Raw genomic sequence first — 27,985 nt, 5'->3', positions numbered from 1 at the left:
ACATGGAAAACTCTGACTTTCAGGCTGAACATCACTTTGTAGGACACCCCTCAGGTCAGAGCAAAGAAACAGCACAATTACAAACTACAGAGTAAAACTTTACGGAGCTTTGACTTAATTTGCTTAATTATATGCAAGGAAGGAGTTTTAGCTCTAAAGCCAAACTACAGAGGATGTCAGTCATACCAGTCAGTCCCACTGTCAACCACAATTTTTCTATGGTGCTTTCCCATATCACTAGAAATTTTACAAACACAAGTACAAGGTAGAGCCTGCTGCTCTCACAAACAATATTTTTATTCAAACGTCATTACAGATCAAATATTTATTTTTAAATGGTACTGGTATTTTGAATTTCAAATAAGAAATAACAGCTCTAGGAGGCACCAGTGTATTTAGGGCCCGCTGGTGGAGATATTACGCTAACTGCAAAAGGCTCACATTTGGTGGTGAAAGGTTAGCCAATAGCTGACAAAGCACCCCTGAAGTCATGAGATACAGACATGGTTGTGTCCTGCAAAGTGAGCTGTGCTCAGCAGTTGTCTCTGTTTCCTCTAATGACATCCTGTTAGATTCCTGCTCTACTTCCTTTTTCACAAACATGTTAAAGACATAACAACATATTAGTTGTTGGTTTTTACCCCCACAAGTGGAGGGAAATCATCCACAATAAAGATTAAGCCATATTATTAAATACACAGTCCACACATTGAAGCAGGGTTTTTCCTTCATTCTCCAAAAAAAACCTCCTGTACTTACAAGCAATATATTTAAAAAAAAAAAAAAAAAAAAAACTGTCCACAAGAAAATGCTAAATCACAGTTTAAGTGCTGTAAAGCGCATGCAAACCAACAGGTGGCAATAAAACCTGAATCCTAAAGCTATGTTGGCCAATCAGAAGCCTGAAAAAAAGTTACTGGTGGTACATCCCAGGTCTTGTCCAAAACCTCTGCAGTACATGCTGTTGCCTCTGTTCCTGGATATAGTGGAGGAGTAGCTGTTTTATCAATACTTTATATGTAAGCATGTAAAAAGTCCCATTTACAAGGTCAGCACCAGCATTATTTTGGCCACATTCCCCACTGCACAAAGTTACCTCATGCAAAAAGGAAAATAACAGCGCATATTCTGATGTCACAAGCCAATAACTCAGTTTTCTACAAACAGTTTCTGAATGTCTTACTCCGAAACAGGTCTGTTTTCTTGACCTAAAACTGTGTTTGGGGCAAAGTGCATAGAAAAAGCTACGTTTTCAAAATACCTACGTGTGGACTAGACCTGAGACTGAAGCCTTGACCACATGTACAGTATACAAATATTCAGCAAGCACATGATTGGTTTTGGTATTTTTGTGAAATTATTTGATGGTAAGAAAAATGTAGAATACACAGGTGGATGGAGAATGAGACAGACTTAACCAGGCAAAAAACAGATTTATTATTTCACACAGCAGTGAACAGGTTTAGTCCTAGAACTACCTCTGCTAACGAGTCAACTTCTGACGTCTAGAAAACCAGCAATCCTCCATAAAATAACTCAATATGAAAATTAAATATCCATGAACAAATAAAGACATTAGAAACTTAAATAAAACAAACATTATTAAACAAAGTGTGTCCTGATGTCTCTTTGCAGAGGGAGCTGTACCAACACTGCATTGCTTTCATTCTTTAAAACAGCAAATGTCACAGGGTTAGGAAAATATCTGATGTCTGACATGCCAGGGTTAATATAGAGACAGTCTGTATCTAACATCAGAGTGAAACTGCAAATACAAAGTGACTCCAAGCCCCAGGAAGTATCCAGTTCATCTATCGTGCTGGTTCAACTGAAGGGATACACACGAGGAAGGTTAGTGATGGTGAACTTTGAACAAACTTAAAATAAACCCAAAGAATGAGTAAGAGCTTACTATAAGAGGAGATATCAATCTCATCCGGCAGCTCACTGATGTTCACCTCGAAGCGGTCCTGGACATCATTAAGTGTCTGGGCGTCGCTTTCGTCAGACACAAACGTGATAGCAAGGCCCTTTGTGCCAAACCTGCCTGCCCGGGCAACCTACAATAACACAAACCTTAGTTGCTACCAGTACAGCTGATCTTAGTATTCATTCTAGATTAAGGCAAATGATACGCCACATTAAGTTTATTTACATTGCTGCATGTGAACAGACTCATTGGCTCAGTTCTGTGTTTCTGGATAACCATTTTTTGGTTAGATCAAATCTGGTGATATATTTTTCTTATACAACCATGCTGCCAAAAAAAATGGGACAGTGTGTAAAACCTAAAAAAAAAACAAAAAAACAAAAACGAAACAGAATGTAATCATTTGCAAATGAACTATGCTTACCAACAGTTTTACCAACTGTTCCTGAACCATATCCCTCATACAGTCATGTGTTCACAAAGAGGTGAACTCACTCCATCCTCGCTTGTGAACACTTTCCAGGATGTTCCTTTCATACCCAATCATGATACTATTGCCTGTTACCAAAAACACCTGTTTACCTGTGGAATGTTCCAAACCGGTGTTTTTTGGAGCATTCCACAACTTTCCAAGTCTTTTGTTGCTCCTGTCCCAACTTATTTGAAACATGCTGCTACATCAAATTCAGAATGACCATAAATTTACAAAAATCAATGCTGATGAGGTTAAAGATTAAATATATTGTCTTTGTAGTGTTTACAGTTGAATATGTGTGAAACAGGATTATCAAATTATCACATTCTGTTTCATTCAAATTTTACACAGCATCCCAACTTTTTATGCAATTGAGTTGTAGTTAACACATCTTCATGTGCAGGGCCAAACCCACGATGAATGTATCCTATGAACAAGTATTGTTCGTAGGATTATAGTATCCAAAGCCCTGTGTCATACAGCTCCATTGCGACACATGAGTAAGCCACTGTTGACCTGAAATGTGTTGCCTATCCAGATGCTGATTAGACAGTGTGATTACTACACAGATGTACAGTTACAGTTATCACAACAATGCCACAGATGACTCAAGTTTTGAGGAAGCATGCAGTTGGCATGCTGATAGAAGGAATGACCACCAGAGCTGTTGTTCATGATTTTCACTACCATTAGCTATCTCCAATGTCATTTCCAAGAACTTGGCATTACATCCAACCAGATGTGCTCCTGCATTTGCAGTACCAGTCAAGACTTTGGACACACCTTCTGATTTAATGGTTTTTCTAAATAAGTTAAAAGTAAAAAAATGTAAAAATGTCCACATCCAGTGCAAATAGGATTAAAAGTGAAGATGACCAGTCCAAACAGAATTTAAAGTAAAAATGTTCAATGCAACGGAATGCAAGTTCAAATGTCAAGTGTTTAAATGAGATGTCCAGAGTTAATGGGCTCTATTTTTGATTCCGCTGCCAGCATGGCGCAAAATCAGGTCCGCTTCGCCGATGGGGCGTGGCGTTGCAGACTTTGGTATTTTTGTGCACTTCGCTGTCGGCGTATTTACTCCCCCTTCTCATCTCAGTCCCACCCAGCGGCGCAACTCGGAAGGAGGGAGGGGAGAAGGCGTGGAGTGGGTTTGACACAGCTGAGTTAAATCTTCACCAATCACACCAGCTCCTCACCTCACCTTTAAAAATGCCGCTGGCAAGGCGCATGGCAAGTTTCGAGGATGACTGAGCCCGCGCAGGAAAGTGTCCGATGCCCAAACTTCTCCCAGGAGGAGACTGACGTCACTCATGTCTAAATATGAGGTCCTTAGATGGTAAATCCTCAGCCTCCTCCTCCTCAAAGCAATGATGTACTCCATCTTTGTAGATAACGTTCAGCATTACAATGATAACATTTGTGTTTAGAATGAAATGACGTGGGTAATAGCGGACAACGATCATCACTTACGTTTTTTCCACGTGTCTGTCTCTCTGTCTCTCGAGTGCTCTGAGATAGATGAGGTATATGTGCTCTGTAGGATGCTGTTTCTGGTTGGCACAGGGATGTTAATTGATTAGTTTGCATCTCTGTATCACCTGTGTACATTCAGTCAGGGTGAGTGACCATTACGCGTGCCGAACGCGCTTGCAATGTGGTCAGATGAGATACAGATCAAAATATAAAAATTTAGGTCTGACTGTATGTGCTGACTCAGATAGTTGCATTGAATCGTGGCTGTTGCTAATCATTGATCGCAGTGTGAGTTTGATGACTGACCGAGCACTGCTGAAAACACCGTTAAAACCACGCTGCCGTCTTGTTGATTGTGTGATATATGGCGTCATCAACCACGTTTTCAGTGGATAGCCGTTATCACCTAGCAGCCACCCATCCAGAGGGGTGTCCCCCTGAAAGACTGTAGGGATGAACGAGTCATGTGCCGACCCGGGGAAAGTGGCATACACCTTTGTCACCAGGCAATTTGAGTCACAGATCACCAGACATCCTTGTTTCACCTGTGTACATTCGGTCAGGTTGAGTGACCATTACGAGTGCCGAACGCGCTTGCGATGTGGTCAGATGAGATACTGATCAAAATATATAAATTTAGGTCTGACTGTATGTGCTGACTCAGATAGTTGCATTGGATCATGGCTGTTGCTAATTATTGATCCCAGTGAAATGCCAGACACTGTAGAAACCTGACTGCGAGGTATTGGTGACGTGAGCGCACGACTCCGCTGGCTTACAAAAATCCACTTGCCCGGCGTTGCACCGCTGGCGCACAGAGTTGACCAGGTCTGGGGTGGCGAGCTTTCAGCGCACTTTTGCGCCGCTGGCGTGGACCAAAATGGAACGATAATCCAAATCCGCCGGCTGATTATGCCGACACCTTCCCCCACTGTGCCACAACGCCCATACTGGCTCACCTCTGTACGCCTCGGTTTACCGAAATACCAAGTGCGCCGTGCGCCAGCCTGTGCTGCACGAAAATACCACTGCGCGGGGTGCGCAGCCTGCGCCGCGCCGGCAGCGGAATCCAAAATAGAGCCCTATATGTCCAGTGCTAACAGAATGCAAGTTAAGGTGCATGCTGAACAGAGTGTTGTACAGATTCCATTCAGCACATTGAGGAATGTTGACATTAATTTTTAATGCCCCCAAGAGTGTACAAAGCTGTCATCAAAGCAAAAGGTGGTTACTTTGAAGCATCTAAAATATAAAAGATATTCTGGTTTCTTTAACACTTTTTTTTTGAGAAACACCATTGAATGAAGAGGTGTGTCCAAACTTTTAACTGGTACTGTACATTTTTGTTCAATGTAATTCTAGTAAGATCAAGGGTTTTTTTTTTTGTTTTTTTTTTTTTTTTTCAAATTTAAATTTTCAAATCCAATTTTAGTCCACACTTTTTCATCTTTATGAGATGTTTTTTATGACTTAAGTCTTCAGCAGGAACAATGGGCTTGGGGCTGAGAGCCACAGACAGGGTAGGAATGTCACAAAATACTGAGAATTTGCTGACCATAAGATAAAATGCAGAATCTCCATCTTTAACCTTTAAGGACTGAGCTGACGTTTGAAGTTGTGACTCCATGTGTGCAGGATTACACATGTTTATACTGGCATCTTGATTGAATTGAATTTGGCAAAATAAGATGAATCTAGGGCTGCACGGTGGCGCAGCAGGTAGTGCGGGTGCCTCACAGCAAGAAGGTTGCCGGTTCGATCCCCGGGTCAGGCGGGGCCTTTCTGTGTGAAGTTTGCATGTTCTTCCCGTGCATGCGTGGGTTCTCTCCAGGTACTCCGGCTTCCTCCCACAGACCAAAAACATGCTCATTAGGTTAATTGATGACTCTAAATTGTCCGTAGGTGTGAGTGTGAATGGTTGTTTGTCTTTGCATGTGACCCTGCAATCGGCTGGCGACCGGTTCAGGGTGTACCCCGCCTCTCGCCCATTGTAGCTGGGATAGGCTCCAGCCCCCTGCAACCCCGAAAGGGATAGGCGGTATAGATAATGGATGGATGGATGGAAGATGAATCTAGAGTGAGGTTATTGGGGATGGGGACACTTTTCTCTGGTGTGCCATATTTGGTATTACTTGGATTTGACCTTGTGCTGCTTTAACAAACATGTCCACATCCAGATTAGACAGTCAGATATACACTGCATTAAAAACTAAATATAAATGAACAGTGGGTTACACTGTGGGGTTCAGCTCTGTGCGTGAGTATGTGACAACCTAACCCTGTGTAGGTAAGTGTCGGAGTCTTCGGGCATGTCATAATTAAAGGCGATGTTGACCCTCTCAATGTCCATCCCTCGGCCGAACAGGTTGGTGGCCACCAGTATTCTCCTCTGGAAATCCTTGAACTGCTGGTAGCGAGACAAACTACAGGCACAGTATTCCATTATATTCCACTGACTGCTTCATTACAACTCAACAATCAATCAATCAATATGGACACGACACAAGCATAAGATGAATAACATAATGAAAATGAAATGAACAAATGAAATGACATAAGACTGAGATGTCATTCGTTACTGATTGGTGAGGAATCTAGTCAACCTCCTTGGAGAAGGTATAAAAGTATAAAACATGTAATTTACTGTTGCCAGTAGGTGGTGCTACTATGTCAGAATATTGGCATTTAGACATCTTCAGGGCAGGAATCTAATCACTTCACATGTGAAGCCTGGGGCAGATTTGACCATGTACACTGAAGTTATAACAAATTCCGGTCTCATGGAGAAACACAGAAATTTGACACCACACCACAGACATGCCATTCAAGGAAAACTCAAAACGCCAAGGTCAGAAGATCAGTGTAATTTTTGCTAAAGTATGCCTGCAAACACCAATAATCGTGCAAAAAATTACACGGTGAATTTAAAACAGCTGACTTCCTGTTGGGCTTAGGGTATGGCTACAAGAGGCTTTTTTGGATACATGCGCCTACCAAATTTTTAACATTCTGGTGGAACCTGCTACAATGGGCTACTTTGTTGAAAATCTGTATCAAGTCATTTTGCCACATCCCTGCCAAAAACCTATATCGGAAGTAAATTTTCACAACTTCTGACGTGCCAGAATAAGTAAGTTTTCAAGCACCTTTAGGCCTTCAAAAATGCCATTCATTTCGTGAAATAATAACTCCATGCATTACAATGCCTAATAATAATCTGATCACCCTCATCCAAAAAGAAAATCAACATCAACACTGAATAATGAGGTAAAACAAAATGACAGTGTTAAACATTACATATGACATGTTGATGCCAAGTTTGTTTCCTTGAATTGGATTTTCACAGCTGAGTTACCGTTCCTCCTGAGACATCCCTCGATGGATGGCGATTGCTGGGAAGTTCTGCTCCACCAGCAGCTGTGCCAGAGCTACACACCGCTGGATAGACTTCACAAAGATCACCACCTGAACAACACAGCAATACACTCAGTCAGCCATGGTTGGCATCTCTGTACTCAGTTTGTAATTCCATCTTAAGAATTAAGGCCGTAATATGCTTCAAATGAAGTACTTGTTGGATCATAGACGTGACTGAAACTTCTTTTCCGATATCAGAACCTGGTGGGGGGGGGGGGGCAGCTTTCATCAAAGAGACGATCCGACATTTACACTGAAGTACACCATTTATACCCATTTGTATAATTCATTACATCAACATTCATTTGGCAGACAGCTATGCAGCTAATACGACACTTAGATGGACATAATGCATTCAAGTTCCACCAAGTGTTCGGAGTGCTACAGTGCAACTGCTTAGACTGGGTGAAAGTAAAGAATATTTTTAGGGTTTGACGTCATCACAGTGTGGTCTGAGGCCATAAGCTACATTTTTGATACACAAAATATAAAGGTCTGTCTTGCTCTCATTTCATTCCAAGAAGTTACTAGCCATTCAATGCTTGATACCATTCAGGCAGTCAAACAGATGTTTCAGTGCATGCCAGGTTTCGAAGGGAGGCACAGTTGTGTTTCATCAGCCCAATGGTGGTACAACACTGTGCTTTTTCAGTATGTAGCTAAGGGATAACATGTACAGAGAAAAATTAAAATACAGCAACCACTGATGTGTGTGACAAACCAAACAAGAGGGGGTGAGGGCAGACAACGACGATCCACTAAGCGAAACTGAAAAGGTTCTCTCTAGGAAAGAGGCAAACAATTTTGGAGCAGTGCCTGAAATGGCTGCCCAGTACTGCAGGCTCTAGAAAGAGATTGAGGACCACAGCATTGAAGGTGGCACTGAGATCTAACAACATCAATATTGCACAAAGACACAATACAGACATGATGAAGACTTTTCTGTGGGATTTCTGTCCCACCAGGCAGATATAGAACACAGTACCTGATTGAACTCTAGTGCGTCCAAGAGGTCAAAGAGCTTTCTGTTTTTCGCGTTGTCCTTCAGCTTGACGTAGTACTGCTGCAGCCCATGCAGAGTAAGTTTGGTCTCATCGTCCACAAAAATTTCCATCGGCTAGAGCAGGCAGGAGTTGTGAAGGTAGGGGCGGGTATGGAAAGAAGATAATGAAGAAGTGAAATTTACAGAAGCAGGAAAGCAGGTTAGAATGTGCCAGTATGAGGGGGGAGTTTCACACTGTAGATGTAGGCACATGTCACAGACAGCAAAATCTGAGATGAGATGAAGAATAATTACGAGAAAGTGCAGAGGAATCAGTGGAAGACAGGTAGACGAGAGGAGACAGAGAGAGGGTGAGCGGTAGTTAACTCTCAAAACAATAATGGAAGAACCACACAAACACTCACAAAGCTTCTCTATTCCAGACATAATTGAATATCCTGATTTCTGTGATGACCTTGTTTGCTTCAAGATTCACTTCAGGTTCACAGCATGCACTAATGCAGAATCATCAGTCTGTGCACTAATGCCTATCTGCCTCTTGTTTGTCCAGTGTCAGATGTAAGCGAGGCAATTAATTACATCAATACAACTAATAATACAAAAAATTGTCTGAATATTCATAATGCTACAATGATTACTAATTAATTAATAATAATTACAGCTGTAATTAACCATTATTTTCATTACTGATTAGTCTATTTTTCCCATGAATTGATTAATTGGTCAATACAATATCAGAAAATAGTAAATGAAATGGAAAGTACAATTTACTAAAGCCCAAAGTGATATATAAAAGGTGCTTGTGCCTGCTAGTGTTACAGCTTTGGCTCAGGATGTAGAGTGGCTGTTCACTTATCAGGTCGGTGAGTTCATCCCTGGCACTACAGTCTACATGTTGAAGTATCCATGGGCGAGATACTGAAGGACAAACTGCTCCTTATGGCTGTGCCATCAGTATGTGAGTCGTGAATCGTTCCTGATGAGCAGGTGGAACCTTGCCTCTTGAGCCTCTATGAATGTGTGAGTGAATGTGTGTGTGAAGGTGCTTGAGTGGTCATACAATCAGGAAAGCACTATGTAAATGCAGTCCATTTACCATTTTCTACAAACAAGTCCAAATGAGGTGTGCTTGTTGTTGCTCTACCTGATGACTGTCCTGATAAAGCCAAACATTCACACTCCATTTTGGTCTGGAAAGGGCTCCAATAACTGAAATATCTGTCTCTTTGGTTGTTAAGTGCTCCACTATGTTCACCAGCTAGCATCTAGCTGTGCCTGTCTGTTGTTTGTTGCTGGGCAGATAGTACACATCAGTTTATCAGAACTTTTTCTGTGAAATCAGCTGTCTGATACTGCTAGAAATGAAGACGATGTGAGTGGTGAGACTGAACCATAATAGTTACGTTGCATACTGTAAAAGCAAAATGAGGAGTTTAAAGAGGCAGTTGATGTTATTGATGCTTTGGATTGCTTAGTTCCTGCATCTTAACAATTATAGTGAGGTGGTATATATTTTTCCCCACTCTAAATATCTGTTATTGCTCCTTTATCTTTAATCAGATTTTGACTTCAGCAGAATCTGCTCCATTCCTCCAAATGCACTACCAGCTGTCACATATAGAATCTGCCACCAGCTCTACAATCTACTAGCAAGCAAAGCCTGTATGATTCCTCTTATGGACTCCCTAAAGTTTAGCAGTTTATCAGACACAGTGGCCAGCGAATTAAAACACTGACTTTCCAACTCTTCCTCTTCAAGACTATTAGTGCATTATGCTGTAGATTACTAGTGTCACTTCTTGTTTCTTTACATTTGCATATATTTCTAGACTTCGGCAAACTTCCTCTGTGTCCACACCAACACAAGCCTTGAGTTTGTCATCAGTTGGATGATGGCTGTTTAGTTCCCTACGCTCGCGGCCCAACCCTGTGTTAAAATCAGGTCTTTATTATTTCTATTCTATTTATTGTTTTAGTTTTTGTTATGCTTACATTATACATTTTACCAAATAAATGTGTCCTTAACGTAACCAATTTCCAGAACCAAGGAGGAGTAATAACAACTGCGACCCCTACAGACAAGGTGGATGAAGGCTGGGATGAGGCATGGTAGATGAAGGTGGAGAGGTGTATTTACATCTTGCATGAACTTTCTGCAGACTGGTCGGATCTCTTTACTCAGGGTGGCACTGAACATCATGACCTGCTTCTCATGCGGAGTCATGCGGAAAATCTCTTGGACGTCTCTGCGCATGTCTACGGAAGAAAACGGTGACTCACATCAGTATTCAAAAGAATATAATTAATTATGAATTAAAAGAAAACTCCAACCTTGGTTACCTTTATATTTTGTGAGTTCAGTTATTTTATTATCGCTATTTCAATTTGAAATATGTATATCTTCACAATCTGCCTTACATCTTCCAGTTCAGTTTGGGACACAATACATTTCCCTAATGCCTTCAGAATGCAACAAAACAGAACAGAACAGAACAGAACTTAAACAAACCAAAACAAGAAAGAAATGAACAGGTTTGGACTTTGTGCATTACAAAAATAGTTCAACATTTTGGAAAATACTCTTAATTGCTTTCTATCCAAAGCACATAATCTTTTCATTTCCCTTTTGGTGAGAAAGCATTTACATGTATTTCCTGAAATGTAGTCACTGCATGCTGGACAAGAGTCACAAAACCAGAGTTTCCATTGTACGGTAAATACCGGGAGTTTGTTTTGTTTTGTTTTTTACTGGGATAATCTGTTGAGGTCTGACATATTATATGCCAGTCAGTGGCAAAAACAAACACTTTTATTGGGATACTTTGAAGATGCGCAAATACCTTATGATTACATTGCAGCCTGTTTTGTGGCTGCTGCACCCCGTTCAATACATTAGTCACTTAGACACAAAACCATGGGAAAACAAGGTCCATAATCAGATATGTGACCAGAGTTCCTCCCTTTTATCAAGCACATTGAAGTCTTCAAGGACACACAGACTGGCATCAACTGGAAACTGCACACAATGTCACTTTCATTGATTGAAAATGAGGTATAGGTCAAGCTGAAACAAGTACATAATTCAACAACACAGTACAGGACAAGGAGGCCAGCCATAGCCAAATACCCCCAGAGGGTAAGAAAGGTGCTGAGAAGCCAGCTCAATGGTAGGAATAAGACCCAACATGTACGCCCTACCAATCATCACATACCCAGTTGAAATAGTAAGGCGGCCACAGGAGGAGATCGAGGTTACAGATGTCAAGACACCAAAACCTGAGTGATCGGAGGATTCCACCAAAAAGTCCAGCACCCCGTGACTCGACAAGCAATGAGAAGAGGGTGGGCGAGGATTAGTGTCAGTGAAGGGCTAGTGACCATGGATACATCAGGAAGATGGTCCCCCTGGATGAACTGTTAAGAGAGTGCCTCAGAGAGCAGGAGACATAGTGTGATACAGAGGAAGAGAAAATATTGTTGAAGACCAAGCCCCTCCATGGGATGCCTCATCGGAGTATAGAGGATGTGGGTGACATCAAGATATTCTATCAGTGGCGAAAAGGGCCAGCCTGAAGGACAGCACAGAGGCTGTTATCATGGCGGCACAAGAACAGCCCTAAGCACCAGATCCACAGCAGACAGGCAGGTCATAATATACACACACACAAACATACATATATACATACCGTACATACATACTAGGGATCGACCAATTATCGGCTTGGCTGATAATATCGGCTGATATTCGGCATTTTTCCGATCATCGGCATCGGCCATTTTTTCCACCGATAACCGTTAAAATGAATTAATGTATCTTAAAACGCGCTCATTTGGCTCTGATGCAGATGTCTCTCCGCTTGAAGTCACCACTCTTGGCTGTAAAACAATGTCCCGCCCACAGCCCTCACTGATTGGCTACATGGCACAAGTAAGTCAGTGACAGCCAATCAACACTGAAGCCTCTACATGCAGTGCCACAGACAAGGAGAAGCAGACGGCTGCTCCGGTGATCCAGCAGACGCAAGGCAACAGAGTCAGTCAAAAGTGCAATAAAAACCCTCTATGATGAAGTTTTAAAAATACTACAACCTTATGATCAATTTCAGTGATAACATGCAAGCCCAGAGTTGACATTTCACCGACCTACTTGTCTAACCACATCAAGCATATGACGAAAAAAAAAAAAGATGTTACCAAGTGAACATGACCTGAAGCTCCTTACTTACTTACTTACAGCCCAAAATTTTAATTTTTGCTGCAAACGAATTTTGGTTCTAAATATCAGCTATCAGTTTCACTTGATTATTAATTATCGGTATCGGCCATGAAAAATCCATATCGGTCGATCTCTAATACATACATACATACAATCAATTTTAACAGCATCATTTTTTTTTATCGCGAGATTAACGCTCTTAGTGACCTAGTGAACTTGTAGTTTTTATAAGCTGTGGCCACTGCTTGTAACGTTGTAAACTTCTTTGGTCTTGTCTGCTCGCTAGCTGTAAAGGCTAAGTAGGTCCGGTATGTGTGGATGTCAAGTACGAAAGCTGAATTGGATGCGAACAAGATTCTGAATGGAAAGTTTAGTTTCAACACACGTCGAATGCGAATTCTCCGCTGCCTCCTTGTCAAAACCAGACGACAATGGATGGCTTTCGACAGAGGAATATGGATGCTCTTATGTTCAAAGAAAACTTAAGAAAGGAAAGTTTAAGCCATGGTTTAACTGCACTATAGCCTGAGTCCTAGTTTACAATGATGTGCACTTTGTAACTTTATCTTGTATCACCCTGTTTTGATCCTTTAGCAAGGGTTGTTGAAGGGACTTTTTTGTAACCAAGTATTTATTTTTTTTGTCATCTGTTTATTGACAGTGTTAAATTGTGTGAGATTTGATTCATTCAAATGTGAATGACTGCTGAAAGTGAGAATGTTAGTGTGAAATATAACACTACACATTGTTGTTTTCAATTAAAAAACATTTGCACAAAGCAAGCCTACCCACTTTTCCATGTTGATAACAGTGTTAAAATGATAATTCAAGGGACATTTAGAATAGATAAAAATGTGCGATTAATTTGCGATTAATCGCGAGTTAACTATGACATTCATATTCATTTATATTTTAATCGATTGACAGCACTTTTCTTTCAGAACACTGTGAAGTACTTCAGATTGACTTTTTCTTTTTAAATATATGAAGGGGTATTTACTGACCAAGCTGCTCCAGCATCTTGTCACACTCATCCAGGATGAAATGTTTGATGTGACGCAGGTTGAGTGTCTTGTTGCGGGTGAGCGCTAGGATTCTGCCTGGTGTTCCAACCACAATGTGAGGGCAGTCCTTCTTCAGAACCTCTTCATCTTTTTTTATTGACAACCCTCCAAAGAACACTGCCACCTACAGGCAAACATACACACATCATATGCGCTGTGAGATAGTCAAGATGTGGGCTGTAGGAAAAAAATCAGGTTACAGTGCTGTACCTTGACAGTGGGCATGTATTTTGAAAATCTCTCATACTCCTTGCTGATTTGAAAGGCCAGCTCCCTGGTATGGCACATAACCAGGACAGACACCTGGAGTAAAACATGACAGTTACGATCAAAGTCCTCACATGACTTTCAATTTGTTAACAGCATGCCAAATTCATGGATTTTAATGAAGTGCTGAGCTCCCTGTGAAAACAAGTCAGAATATACACAAATTACAGGGTCAAGCATAAATTCAAATGGATAGAATAGGTTAGGTAGCCTACTCACTTTGTCTTCTCTATCATCGACTCACACAAGTAATGGCCTGTTGTTAATAATATTGCATCAAACCAAGTTTTCTGGCAAGATCAGACAAACATCTAATCATGCAGACTCCACCAGCCCCTGTGACCCAAAACATTTCCTCATACAGGCAAGTTTTTTACAATCTAACAAGCATGGCATGAATAAACTATAAAATGATAATAGCATTTTCAAAACTTTAATTAATGTAATTTATCAGGGCAGTCTGTAACATAATGCTAATAATAATAAATGCAAACAATCTGCTCTTTCCAAGGTCAAGAATAAAATTTGACCACATAAAATGTTTCATCTCTGATAGAGACCTGATATTTTAAGATAGATAATGTTGTACTTGCATCTTAACTGTGGAGAGAACCACCCTTTATTGCCATATCTTTATAGTAAATTATGTTCATTCCACCATCTCTTAGAAGAACATTAACTGTAAAAAATATAAAAATATAGATTGAGAATATTGAGGAGGAGAAAGTAGTAGGGCTGCACGGTGGCGTAGCAAGTAGTGCACGTGCCTCACAGCAAGGAGGTCGCTGGTTCAATTGCCGGGTTGGGCCTTTCTGTGTGAAGTTTGCATGTTCTTCCTGTGCATGCGTGGATTCTCTCCCGGCACTCCGGCTTCCTCCCACAGACCAAAAACATGCTCATTAGGTTAATTGGTGACTCTAAATTGCCCCTAGGTGTGAATGTGAGCGTGAATGGTTGTTTGTCTTGCGTGTTGCCCTGCGATCGACTGGTGACCGGTCCAGGGTGTACCCCGCCTCTCGCCCATTGGCAACTGGGATAGGCTCCAGCCCCCCCGTGACCCCGAAAGGGATAAGTGGCATAGAAAATGGATGGATGGATGAGAAAGTAGTACTTTTTTCAGCCCTTGGTACTATCTGTAGACTTTCTCTCAGACTGCATACAGCCTGAACAACCTTCATCAAAAAGGTAGGGCAACCTTTACACAGCCTGACAGGAGGGGAAAAAAGTGTGTAAAGTATCCCAGTCACTGCTACTTATTGCGGTGAGCATGTGATAATAATCAAAGGTGGCTGAAATGTGCATATCAACATTTTTATCAACTCCTCTATTCTCTCATCTGAGTTCATCATCTGACAGCAGGATAGTCTGAGGACACTGTTCAGACTGAGACTTTAGAGAATAAACCAAACTGAAGAAGTGTGTGAGGACAAAAATTAATTTTTTTAGAATGAAATACCCTTACCATCTCCAGTGGAAATTACACCCTTGATGGCAGAACTATTGTCTAGATAAGATGAACCATGGAGGGAGGATCACCTGTCCAGTGATGGGCTCCAGCTGCTGCAGGGTGGCCAGAACAAACACTGCAGTCTTCCCCATCCCGGACTTGGCTTGACAGAGCACATCCATACCAAGGATCGCCTGAGGGATGCATTCATGCTGAACTGCAATAAATACACACATCCAGCATGGTTCTATTAAGGCATTAACTGACAGCGACCTGTATTAGGAAATGAAAGAGAGATAATATGAATGGGAACGAAAATCTTTTCACTTTGGAACTCTAAAGTCCGAAAATCTTTTCTTGTGATTCATGACCTACTCACCCTCAGATGGATGCTCAAAACCACAGTCCACTATGGCTCTGAGCAGTTCAGGCTTTAGCAGGAAGTCTCTGAATCCAGAGGAGTGAATGGACACATAGGAGCCCTTCACTCCCTCCTTCCTTATCAACATGTTGCCGACACCTCCAACATCCCCAACCCCTGGAGCCTCCACCTCCTCCTCCTCATAGTCCAACAGCTCGTTGTCCACGTCGTTCTCAGTCATCCTGACACAGCTGCAAAACACGTGTTCTGTGAAACCCCTTGGAGACATTGGGCTTTTTAAGGTGGTATTTATGACCAGATTGCCATTGTAAACAGGATTACATATCAGAGGGAAACTGTCCACTGTCGCAAATTAAAAAAAAGTCAAGTGTTCCTTGAAAATACTGAGTTCAGGATAAATAAATTATGTTAACAAAATCTGTATTTCTTTATTCCTTCTCTCTCTCTCTCTCTCTCTCTCTTTTTATGTCTATCTGGAGGATGCTTTACGATCATTGACATGGGTCATAATGGCTAATGTACAGTGGTCGTCAAGGGCAAACACGCCTCAAACGGCAAAATGCTGCACACACAGGAATGATGCAAAGCCAAAAACACACAAACACATAAAACAAATGCAATAGAAAAATGCTGCAAGAGAAAAATGCTGCAATCACAGAAATGAAGCAGAAACAAAAACTTACAAATACACAAAACAAATGCGAAAGAAAAATGCTGCAAATATCAAAACACACACAACCCCAAAACAACTGCAAGAGAGAAATGCTGCAAATTCACTCCACAAAACGGAAGTGCGCCAGACCACTAGGGGGACTCGACCTGAGGGATGGACCAGTCCTGTAGGACCAGACCATAGACATATAAAGAGTAGACGCCACATCGACCACTACTGCCTATTGGCACTGACGAGCCGTGGGGCCGCATACATGTAGCTATGATACAGGAAAAATGGTTTGGCATATTTTAATATTCATATGGGATTAACAGTAATAGAATATTCTGATGTAGCCTAGACTGTGAATGAATGGAATGATATTAATACTCTATATATGATTTATATATTCATTTTCTCTGATAAGTATATCTGACTTATAACTTATCTATTATATATGCATATATGAATGATACTGATACTATATATATATATATATTTTTTTTTTCATTTTCTCTGATATATAACTTCTATCTATTGTTATGTTTTATATAGAAATGTAATGTGTTCATTAGTTAGTATTTTGTTTATATATGTAAATATTTATAGCCTAATCATATATTGTCTCTTCAAATTATTAAAATAGTTGACTTTACTGCCACTATCTGCTTCTCTATCATATATTAGTGTGTGTGTGTGTGTATGTAATGTGTGTGTTTACAGTGTTTGCAAAACACCTGTCTACAGTCTAGGCTACATCAGGATATTCTATTACTGCTAATCCAATATGAATATTAAAATATGACAAACCATTTGTCCTGTATCATAGCTACATGTATGACGTTTGCAGCAAAAAAAAACATGTGAAAATCAGTTTAGTATTCAGATAGTTACGATGGATTAAATGCGCTGACACTTCTTTGCACCTGCCAACGGGCACTGAGTGGAGTGGGTGACCGGTCCAAGATGACGGCCCCACGGCTCGTCATTGCCAATAGGCAGTGGTGGTTGATGCTGCGTCTGCTCTTTATATGTCTATGGTCTGGTACTACAGGACCGGTCCATCCCTCAGGTCGAGTCGCCCTAGTGGCCTGGCGCACTTCCATTTTGTGGAGTGAATTTGCAGCGTTTCTCTCTTGCAGTTGTTTTGGGTTTGTGTGTGTTTTGATATTTGCAGTATTTTTCTTCGCATTTGTTTTGTGTGTTTGTAAGTTTTTGTTTCTGCTTTGTTTCTGTGATTGCAGCATTTTTTCTGTTGCATTTGTTTTATGTGTTTGTGTATTTTTTTTTTGGCTTTGCATCATTCCTGTGCTCCTCCTTGAACCGACACCTTATCGTGGTAGAGGAGTTTGAGCACCCGAATGATCCTAGAGGCTATGTTGTCCGGGGCTTAATGCCCCCAGTAGGGTCTCCCAAGGCAAACAGGTTCTAGGTGACGGGTCAGACTAAGAGCGGTTCAAAAGCCCCTTATGAAAGAGAAACAACCAAGGAAGCGTACATCGCCCGGATTGGTGTCACCGGGGCCCCACCCTGGAGCCAGGCCTGGGGTTGGGGCTCGCTGGCGAGCGCCTGGTGGCCGGGTCTTTGCCCACGGGACCCGGCTAGAGATAGTCGGGCTCACCTCCACGCACAGTCTGGGCTCTGGAACCCAACTCTTTGAGAGAGGCTGGACTCTCTTCTGGAGTTGCCCGCGGTGAGAGGCGGCGAGCTGGTGTGGGCTTGCTTATAGCCCCCCAGCTCAGCCACCATGTGTTGGAGTTCTCCCTGCTGAGCGAGAGGGTCGCTTCCCTGCGCCTTCGGGTCGGGGATAGGTCTCTCACTGTTGTTTCGGCCTATGGGCCAAACAGCAGTGCAGAGTACACAGCCTTCTTGGAGTCCCTGGGAGGGGTACTGGAAAGTGCTCCAACCGGGGACTCCATTGTTCTGCTGGGGGACTTCAATGCTCACGTGGGTAGCGACAGTGATACCTGGAGGGGTGTGATTGGGAGGAACGGCCTCCCCGATCTGAACCCGAGTGGTGTTCTGTTATTGGATTTCTGTGCTAGTCACAGTTTGTCCATAACGAACACCATGTTCAAGCATAAGGGTGTCCATCAGTGCACGTGGCACCAGGACACCCTAGGCTGGAGGTCAATGATCGACTTTGTAGTTGTATCATCTGACCTTCGGCAGTATGTCTTGGACACTCGGGTAAAGAGAGGGGCTGAGCTGTCAACTGATCACCACCTGGTGGTGAGTTGGATTCGCTGGCAGGGGAGGAAGCGGGATAGACTTGGCAGACCCAAACGTACCGTGAGGGTCTGTTGGGAACGTCTGGCGGAACCCACTGTCAGGGAGGTTTTCAACTCCCACCTCCGGGGGAGCTTCAACCAGATTCCGAGGGAGGTTGGAGTCATTGAGTCTGAATGGACCATGTTCTCCACTTCCATTGTTGATGCAGCCCTCCGTAGCTGTGGCCGTAAAGTCGGCGGTGCCTGTCGTGGCGGCAACCCCTGAACCTGAAGTAAGGGATGCCGTCAAGCTGAAGAAGGAGTCCTATCGGGCCTGGCTGGCTCATAGGACTCCTGAGGCAGCTGATGGGTACCGGCAGGCCAAGCGCGCAGCAGCTCGGGCGGTTGTAGAAGCAAAAACTCGGGTCTGGGAGGAGTTCGGGGAGGCCATGGAGGAGGACTACCGGTCGGCCTCGAGGAAATTCTGGCAAACAATTCGGCGCCTCAAGAAGGGGAAGCAGCTTTCTGTCAACACTGTTTACAGTGGAGATGGGGCGCTGTTGACCTCGACTGGGGATATTGTCGGGCGGTGGAAGGAATACTTCGAGGATCTCCTCAATCCCACTGTCATGTCTTCAGTAGAGGAAGCAGAGACTGGAGACTTGGAGGTCGATTCATCCATCAGCGGGGCTGAAGTCACTGAGGTAGTTCCCAAGCTCCTCGGTGGCAAAGCACTGGGGGTGGATGAGATCCGCCCTGAGTACCTCAAGTCTCTGGATGTTGAAGGCTTGTCTAGGTTGACACGCCTCTGCAACATCGCGTGGCAGATGGGGACAGTGCCTCTGGACTGGCAGACTGGGGTGGTGGCCCCTCTTTTTAAAAAGGGGGACTGGAGGGTGTGTTCCAACTATCGGGGGATCACACTCCTCAGCCTCCCTGGGAAAGTCTATTCCAGGGTACTGGAGAGGAGAATCCGGCCGATAGTTGAGCCTCGGATTCAGGAGGAACAATGCGGTTTTCGTCCTGGCCGTAGAACACTGGACCAGCTCTATACCCTCCACAGGGTGCTTGAGGGTTCATGGGAGTTTGCCCAAACAGTCCATATGTGTTTTGTGGACTTGGAGAAGGCATTCGACCCTGTCCCTCGCATCATCCTGTGGGAGGTGCTCCGGGAGTATGGGGTTGGAGGCCCTCTATTGAGGGCTGTACAGTCCCTGTACAACTGGAGCAGGAGCTTGGTCCGCATTGTCGGCAGTAAGTCAGACCTGTTCCCGGTGCATGTTGGACTCCGGCAGGGCTGCCCTTTGTCACCGGTTCTGTTCATCATTTTTATGGACAGAATTTCTAGGTGCAGCCAGGGGCCGGAGGGGGTTCGGTTCGGGAACCACCAGATTTCGTCTCTGCTTTTTGCAGATGATGTTGTCTTGTTGGCTCCCTCGAGCCAGGACCTTCAGCATGCACTGGGGCGGTTCGCAGCCGAGTGTGAAGCAGCTGGGATGAGAGTCAGCACCTCCAAGTCCGGGGCCATGGTTCTCGACCGGAAAAAGGTGGCTTGCTCCCTTCAGGTTGGGGGAGACTTCCTGCCTCAAGTGGAGGAGTTTAAGTATCTTGGGATCCTGTTCACGAGTGAGGGAAGGATGGAGCGTGAGATTGACAGATGGATTGGTGCAGCGGCTGCAGTAATGCGGTCGCTGTACCGGTCTGTCATGGTGAAGAAGGAGCTGAGCCGAAAGGCAAAGCTCTCGATTTACCGGTCAATCTACATTCCTATCCTCATCTATGGTCATGAACTTTGGGTCATGACCGAAAGAACGAGGTCCCGGATACAAGCAGCTGAAATGAGTTTCCTCCGCAGGGTAGCGGGACGCTCCCTTCGAGATAGGGTGAGGAGCTCTGTCACCTGCTCCTCCACATCGAGAGGAGTCAACTGAGGTGGCTTGGGCATCTTTATCGGATGCCCCCTGGACGCCTCCCTAGAGAGATGTTCCAGGCATGTCCCACCGGGAGGAGACCCCGGGGAAGACCCAGGACATGCTGGGGTGACTATGTCACTCAGCTGGCCTGGGAACGCCTCGGGATCCCCCCGGAAGAGCTGGGGGAAGTGTCTAGGGAGAGGGAAGTCTGGGCGTCCCTGCTCAGACTGCTCCCCCCGCGACCCGGCCCCGGATAAGCGGGAGAAAATGGATGGATGGATGGATCATTCCTGTGTTGGCAGCGTTTTGCCATTTGTGGTGCATTTGCCCTTGTCGACCACCGTACTAATGCTATGAGAATATCCCATATTCAAATGAAAACTTTACAAACCTCCTCTGATTATATTGTGCATCTGTACAGCTTTGCTGAATTTGGTTGCCACAGAATATTAAACTAAACAGATGTAGCAGTCAATAAGTAGTGTTGTGGTGTTTACTAATGCCACATGGTGGGGGCTGTTGGTCTCATGCTTCAATATGAGATGTACATGCTCATGGAGAACTTGTTTACCATATAAAATGTTGTGTAAAAAATTTCAACCTATTAGTATATCAGACATCAATAGCTGCACCAAACTAGTATTTTATTTGTTGAGGATTCCACAGCCCCCAAGATTATGCAAGACACTCTGTCTGAGACAGGACAGAAGTGGTTGTGTCACAGGCAGATTTATTTTGACCATTAAGTGTTCTATACTGTGAAATCCATCACAGTTGTCAGGTTTCAATATTATGGATAGCATGGATTTGAAAGAGATTTAATATGTGCAGCAAGTGTAAAATTCAATCATTTTATTTTGTAAGAATGGCCCAAAAGTCTTATCGCCGAGGTCGAAGGTCAATGTAACGTCAGCCATCAAAACACACACGATTTGGTTTGGTGGTTCTATACCAAAGAGAGAATTAATATTAAAAAAGTATTAAACCATTTTGACATCTTGATAAAGAATGACTTTTTTAAAAGTATTTAGTCATAGATATTCAACCATATTTACTTTGCTATGAAAGGGAATTCGGTATCTCTCGGGCACTTCCAACCAGTAACTAACTGACAGAGAACCTCGGGGTAATATATTTGGCTAGTTTACGTAAATAGAAGGTTAATGGACAGTGCAAATTCTGTAATAACGATAACCTGTTACCAAACTCAGGTTTCTTTAATAGCTTGCTTTAGTTAGCCATCAGCTCGCATTCTAAATCAGTTCACCGTTCAAATTTTCAGTTCAAACAACTTTATACATTTAATAAATAAACTGCTAACACTGTAGGTTTAAAATAACTTTTGACAATCAACATACCGTAACTATGCGAGGTATAAACAGACCACAACGTCTGGTCAAAGTAAAGCACTATTTTTTTTTTTTTCTTAATGAACTTTTAATTAGTTAATTAGTTAACAGTATACAATTTAATTCACTGACACACTAGTGTCTTCACAAACATAAAACGGACTGTACAGCAGATGTACTAAACATACACAGCAAAACAACCAGGGGGCACCAAGGGTTAGGACGTATTGGAAGAAGAAAAAAAAAAAAACACCAACAAAAAAAAATAAATAAATAAGACACAAACAAACAGACAAGAGAAAAAGACACTGCCAGAAATGTACATAAATAGTGTCCATTACAATTGTTCTTAGGGTGGGGCTATATTAAGCCTCTCAAAGATACATTTTGTTTTCATGGTTTTTTTATTTTTACTGTCTTTTATTGATGTTGCACATTGGTGGATTTCTTGGGTGAATTGTTCGAGACTGGGTTTGGATTCTGCCCTTTTTTTGTGGATATGGAATTTGGCCATGAGCAGTATCAGTCCATCCAGAATATTTTAGAGTACAAACATTTATAGAACAGGTGCTGTATTGTTTCATTTCCCTTCCACAGAAAACAGAGATAGTCCATATCAATTTTAAATCTTTCCAGAATCTTTTTTGCTGGATAGATGTTGTGCATTATCTTGAAAGATACTTCCTTTACTTTGTTCCCAATACAAAACTTTTCACCAACCAGCCACGCTTTGCTCCAGTTGATGTCACCATATTAAGAGTTCCAAAAAAATTGTCCAGGTGGCAGAGTTGTAATTTGAAAGCAGTTTCTAATATATTTGTTGGAGCAACGTTTCTTCCTGATATCTAATCCATCAATGAAAGACTCCTGAGCCTCTGAGGAGGTGCAGTATGCCCCTTGGTACAAATAGAAATTCATCGTAACGCAGCAGTTGTCCTTCTGTATTAAAGAGTTGACTTACTAGAAGGATACCATGGTCAAACCATTTTTGAAAACGGTGACTTATTTTTATACAGAATATTCTCATTGTTCCAGATGTAAAGGTTGGTTGGTGAAAAGTTATGCTTGCAAATCAGTTTCCACGCGAGTAGGGCTTGTTTGTGGAAGTTAGATAGTTTGATGCAGGAGGCATTGCTAATGAGAAGGATACATAAACAGACCTTGATATACCTTCAGCCTTAGAGAGAAGCACTCTCCCATTCAGTGAGAGGTCCCTCATCAGCCACATATTAAACTTTTGGCTTACCTGTTGAATTACTGGATTATAGTTCAGATCGCAGTGGATGTTTGTAGTTTTATCAATCACAACACTGAGATAAGTAACTGAGTTTTTCACAGGAATGTTGTCAAGTTGTACTAGATCACATATTTTAATTGGAAACGGCACAGATTTATTGAAGTTCATTCTCAGGCCCGATACAGCTGAGAATTCTCCAATGCAGCTAATTGCTGTATTCACCTCATATTTGTTTTTTTTTTTTTGGAAATATTGCTGTATCATCAGTCAGTTATGATAGTTTGAATTCTCTGTCTAGAGCTCTTACTCCTAGAAACAGAGATTTTTTGATATGCACTGTCATAACCTGTGCAACTAGCAAAAATAAAAGAGGACTCAGTGGACAGCCTTGTCTAATTCCCCGTCTAATATCAAATCTGAGGCTTGTTCCGTTTCACTGAGCCATTGCATCCTTTATATAAGGTTCTAACTACTTTCAAAAATCCTTCTCCCAATCCCAAAAATTGAACAACCCTGGTAATAAACTGGTGACTAATGGTGTCAAAGGCTTTGTAAAAGTTGATAAACAAGATAAGGCTATAATCCATTATATAATCATTATAATCAATCATATCCAGAATTAGTCGTATGTTATTGGTTATGTTTCTTCCAGGCATAAAACCAGACTGTTCCTCATCGATAATTTCATTTAATTCCTACTTTAATCTTTTGGCGAATATCAAAGAGAAAATTTTGGCATCGTTGTTTAGCATACTGATTGGTCTCCAGTTCTCAATATTAAGTTTATCTTTTTGTGGTTTCGGAATTAATTTGATAAGACCTTGTTTCAAGGTTGGGGGCAGCTCCTCTTTTTCTAGAGCTTCCTCAAACATTGCTACCAAAAAAGGAGCTAATGTTGTATTGAAATCTTTATAAAACTCACCTATTAGTCCATTAGTAAAGCGCTAATGGTCCTCTTCCACAGTACCCAAATGACGCTTCGGCATGCGACGGTTAGAAGTCGAAGGACCCGGCATGTGTCCATGCACATGCCAGCCTTAACGTAACACAAGGTACGGATACGTTTTATGTTGCCACTGCGGGTTGCGTACTATTTATAGGCTGTAATGTCATAATTTTACGTTAAACAGATGAAGATATGAAAAAATTTGAGTATATGCTTGGCAAACTTCGGCAGATTTGGTCCATTTATTATCATGCGCTTAAGTAACGTGTCCCCACACATCTGTGCTATTTTTGGTTTTAAGTTCCTGTGGACACGTAATCTCCAGTTAATATTTGTATTGTATTTGTACTTAATTTGAAAGGTAAGTCCAAAAATCTTACTTTGAAAAACGCCATCCCGTGTATGTAAACAAAAATGCAGGCCCACCACATACTCCAAACACAGTACTGTAAACCGAATTTCCGCTTTTCTCAAATTCATTAACAGATTTTTCAAAACAATGACTAACACTTGACAGCGCCTTAATTTCTTGCAAAGTCTCAGATGGAATTGTGCTAATGTATAAGCAACAGCTGGTGTATATTGTGTTTAACAGTGACTGTCATTTAGGATTTCCGTCAGTCTTCAGTTTGTGTTTCCTTAAAGTAAAGTGCTAGTGCGCCTTTTCTTCACAGATGTCGTGCTTTGGTGGTGATCCCAACTTCTGCCCAGAGTGTGGGAGCATTCTCCCTTTCCCAGGAATACAGGACACAGTGCGTTGCCTCCGCTGTTCTTTCAGCATCCCTGTAACAGGTACCAACTCTCTGTCAAGTTCTGCATGCTCTCCCAAACACAGTCTGTGATCCTGACTCTATCTAATGTAGACAGGTATTAAAGGAAAGGTTCAGCTGCGTTCCATTTTAATCATGCATGCCTTGCACAAGGGTGTATTAGCACATTAGCACAGAAACCTCCACAGTACCCTGATATTCAGGCTTAGCAAGTTTGGGAATGTACCTATAAGGAAATGTTCTTCATCAACTTTGAAATGTCACAACGAATTATGGTTCAACAAATTACAAAAATTCTTACTTTCCTCTAGTGGTGTTTATCCAGACAGATAGCTTTGGTTTGATATATCCAGGTTGTGAGATTTCTGCCTCCACCCCAATAAAATGGAGGGGAATGGGATGCCTTTCCAGAAACAATGCCTCAGCCACACTAAAAAATAGGGCTCGGCGATATGGCTGAAAACTCTATTGGGATATAAGTGTTTTATATTGGTCGATATCGATAATTATTTATATTTTTTATGACCTATTTAAAATAAGGACCAGGAGAAAAATACATTCAATTTAAACATTTTTGTTTTAAATTGAACCTTCCTCTGATTATAATCCCCTCAGCTATCAAGGCAGAAAGGAAAGGAAATGTCACACAACCATGGAAAACACTCAAATAATAAATGTGAAAAAAAGTGTAAAAATGTAAACAGAGAGAAACCTGAGAACTTTTTTTCTGCAGGTTTAGTGCAGGAAGTTCACAAGCTGATTCACCTTCTGGTGAATAAAATGTTTTCAGTTATGTGCAGTGTTTTGGAAATGTAGCAGAAACTGAGGTGGACTTGACATCTGTAACATACAAACAAACAAACATGATAGACAGCACAGTAAGATTGACTGAACTATAAAACCAGCCTAGACATATGAACAACTTTAGTCACTCTTCTTACTCTAAACATATATGAACTATTCGATTCTATTTTTATTGCAAGTGTGTTAAAAAAAAAAAAAAAAGCACATGTAAGAGATGTTAGTAACCGGTCTTGCATAAGTTACAGACCACATTGGTCTGACTACGGTCTGACTTATAAAATCCAAAAAACTCCATACTGGCAAGCTGACTTTCCCTGTTTTATCAACAATTTCTTCGCTCGCTGCAGGACTCACTTTCTATTTCTCATCTCACTCCTCGCGAAGCATCAAACACGAGATGGCGCAACCGAATTTGATAATGTTACATGATTGGTGTGTTAGCATGTCTCTCTTACTGATCAGCAATTACTCTCTACGTGGCTCGGTTACCTGAGAGCGAGTGCCTTTGTTCATGCAACCAACCTCCCTTAGCAACTTCAGGTTTCTTCTGACAAAGAAAAAAAAATTATCGAATGTTTTATCGAAAGCATTTTTTATTGATATTGATGACGTGTCTATCACGAGACATATCGCTATCGTTTTATCACCCAGCCCTACTAAATAATCCACACACCTCACTGTGAGCAGTTTTCACTGGAAAAATTGTGACATCAAAACAATCGATTGGCCCTTATATACATATATTTTATTGTCCAGAGTTCTCAGGCAGGGAGATCTGCTCTACAATCATCTTCAACCTTGTGGAGCAGTCATCAATGACTCCAGAGGACCAGGAGGACTCTAAACTGAAGGGCCCTGTGGTAAGAACAGACTGTCTGCTGCTCACTGACTGCTGTGAGTGAATGTAACAATTGTACACTGATTAATGAGGTGACCTGCTCCTTCTAGATTGATAGACGCTGCTCTCGTTGCAATAAAGAGGGGATGGTTTACCACACCAGACAGATGAGATCTGCAGATGAAGGACAAACCATCTTCTTCACCTGTACACACTGCAGGTAATCAATACGAACACACTGCTGTGGAATTTAATTTGAACATGTTGTGCTGCTGTGTGACCTTTTGCTGATCATTTTGCTTTTGATGTTGACAGGTATCAAGAGAAGGAGGACTCCTGAGAAGAAATCCGACTCAGCTTCTCCATTCCTCTCCATGCATCTGATTTCTTATCACATTGTATAGGATTGTAAATTGTAGGAAGTAAACAGTCACTGGGCCTTTCACTTCTTTACTTGTTTTTTTTTTTTTTTAATTACTCCCCCCCCCCCCAGCTCTTTCATTGCTCGTTCATTGATGATCTTCTGCTGATGAATGAGTGAGATGTAGTCGAAAGCCCCAGAAAGTGCTTGTAAGAGGACTTTCAGTTTTTTTAAGGACAGATTCCAAAGAATAAACTTTACTGCTGAACAAAACAATTATACTACAGAAGTTGTTTATAATAAAATGTTATTAAAGCTTACAGTATGTTGTTGTTGTTGTTGTTGTTGTTGGCCTCTTGGGGCATCAAACAAACTGTAAACACATTGACACGTTGACATATTATCAACTTAGAAAGCTGTTGTGGTGAATGTGTTAGCAAACAGTTGCCACAACAAACGGAAACAGTGACATTATTTGGAGTCTAAGGAGGGTTGAGTTAGAGCAGCTGGGTCAATTCAAGAATTCAACCCTCCTTGCCAACCATGACCTGGATGACTGATGGTTTCCACATACATTATTGGAGTCGTGCTTGTATTCTCTTGATGATTTTAAGTCCAATATTCACTCTCTGTTACCTTTGTTTGGTCTCCAGCATTTCTGGAGACAATTACATGGCTCCCACAGATTTTTATATAAGACAGTGTATCAGTATTTGTTTGATGTGGAATATGTTACATAAACGTAATCACCTTTTTAAAAGTTTTGAATGTTACAATTTCTGTTATGTCTCCTGGAATCTATGGTCCTGAAGACAGAATACAAGCTATACTCATTCACAGGGCAACATTAAAAAACTAAAAATATTTCCTTAAAAAGAAGTGTTTGTGATTGTTGATTGCATGTTGATGCTGATTTTTGAATCACAATAACAATGTGAAAACTCAATGGCCTAAATATATTGGCTGAATTAAAGATGTGTTGGGAATAAGTGAGGGCTTTAAATCATATTATTCATAAACTATATATGCCATTATAATGAGCTTTTTCACATTGACTCGTGTATAACAGCATTTCGCAAAGTGAGTGGAGTTTGTATGATGTACAAGTGCTGAGCTGTATGTATAATGAAACTTCCTCATTATTTTTTTTACATTTTTACTGTGACGTTGGATGTCAGACTGGAATACAGGCTATTTTACACAATTATAGTAAGAGGCAAGAAATGGG

General features: G+C 41.8%; 2 protein-coding genes across 4 annotated transcripts; one reads left to right on the top strand and one right to left on the bottom strand.

The window, feature by feature from the left end:
* Positions 1 to 276: 276 nt before the first annotated feature.
* Positions 277 to 24,029, bottom strand: ddx39b (DEAD (Asp-Glu-Ala-Asp) box polypeptide 39B). 2 transcript variants are annotated; one of them, XM_070984009.1, is made up of 11 exons: positions 23,961 to 24,029; positions 15,675 to 15,907; positions 15,385 to 15,512; positions 13,792 to 13,884; positions 13,522 to 13,705; positions 10,439 to 10,557; positions 8,284 to 8,415; positions 7,237 to 7,346; positions 6,160 to 6,304; positions 1,913 to 2,060; positions 277 to 1,828 (listed from the first exon to the last, which is right to left on the bottom strand). In XM_070984009.1, exons 2-11 carry the CDS (start codon positions 15,895 to 15,897, stop codon positions 1,812 to 1,814), a joined length of 1,299 nt encoding a protein of 432 aa, XP_070840110.1. In that variant the 5' UTR covers positions 15,898 to 15,907; positions 23,961 to 24,029; the 3' UTR covers positions 277 to 1,811. The 2 variants fall into 2 exon arrangements, with proteins under 2 accessions (XP_070840110.1, XP_070840112.1); XM_070984011.1 differs by lacking the exon at positions 23,961 to 24,029 and adding an exon at positions 21,811 to 21,860.
* A 2-nt stretch (positions 24,030 to 24,031) lies between these two features.
* Positions 24,032 to 27,077, top strand: polr1h (RNA polymerase I subunit H). 2 transcript variants are annotated; one of them, XM_070984013.1, is made up of 5 exons: positions 24,032 to 24,090; positions 24,659 to 24,776; positions 26,315 to 26,418; positions 26,507 to 26,616; positions 26,712 to 27,077. In XM_070984013.1, exons 2-5 carry the CDS (start codon positions 24,659 to 24,661, stop codon positions 26,734 to 26,736), a joined length of 357 nt encoding a protein of 118 aa, XP_070840114.1. In that variant the 5' UTR covers positions 24,032 to 24,090; the 3' UTR covers positions 26,737 to 27,077. The 2 variants fall into 2 exon arrangements, with proteins under 2 accessions (XP_070840114.1, XP_070840115.1); XM_070984014.1 differs by having other exon boundaries at positions 24,086 to 24,345.
* Positions 27,078 to 27,985: the final 908 nt, after the last annotated feature.

Source organism: Chaetodon trifascialis, chromosome 17, assembly GCF_039877785.1.
Source record: "Chaetodon trifascialis isolate fChaTrf1 chromosome 17, fChaTrf1.hap1, whole genome shotgun sequence".
NCBI lineage: Eukaryota > Metazoa > Chordata > Actinopteri > Chaetodontiformes > Chaetodontidae > Chaetodon > Chaetodon trifascialis.
The sequence above is the reverse complement of the archived record's forward strand: the minus strand, read 5'-3'. Positions and strand labels throughout refer to the sequence as shown.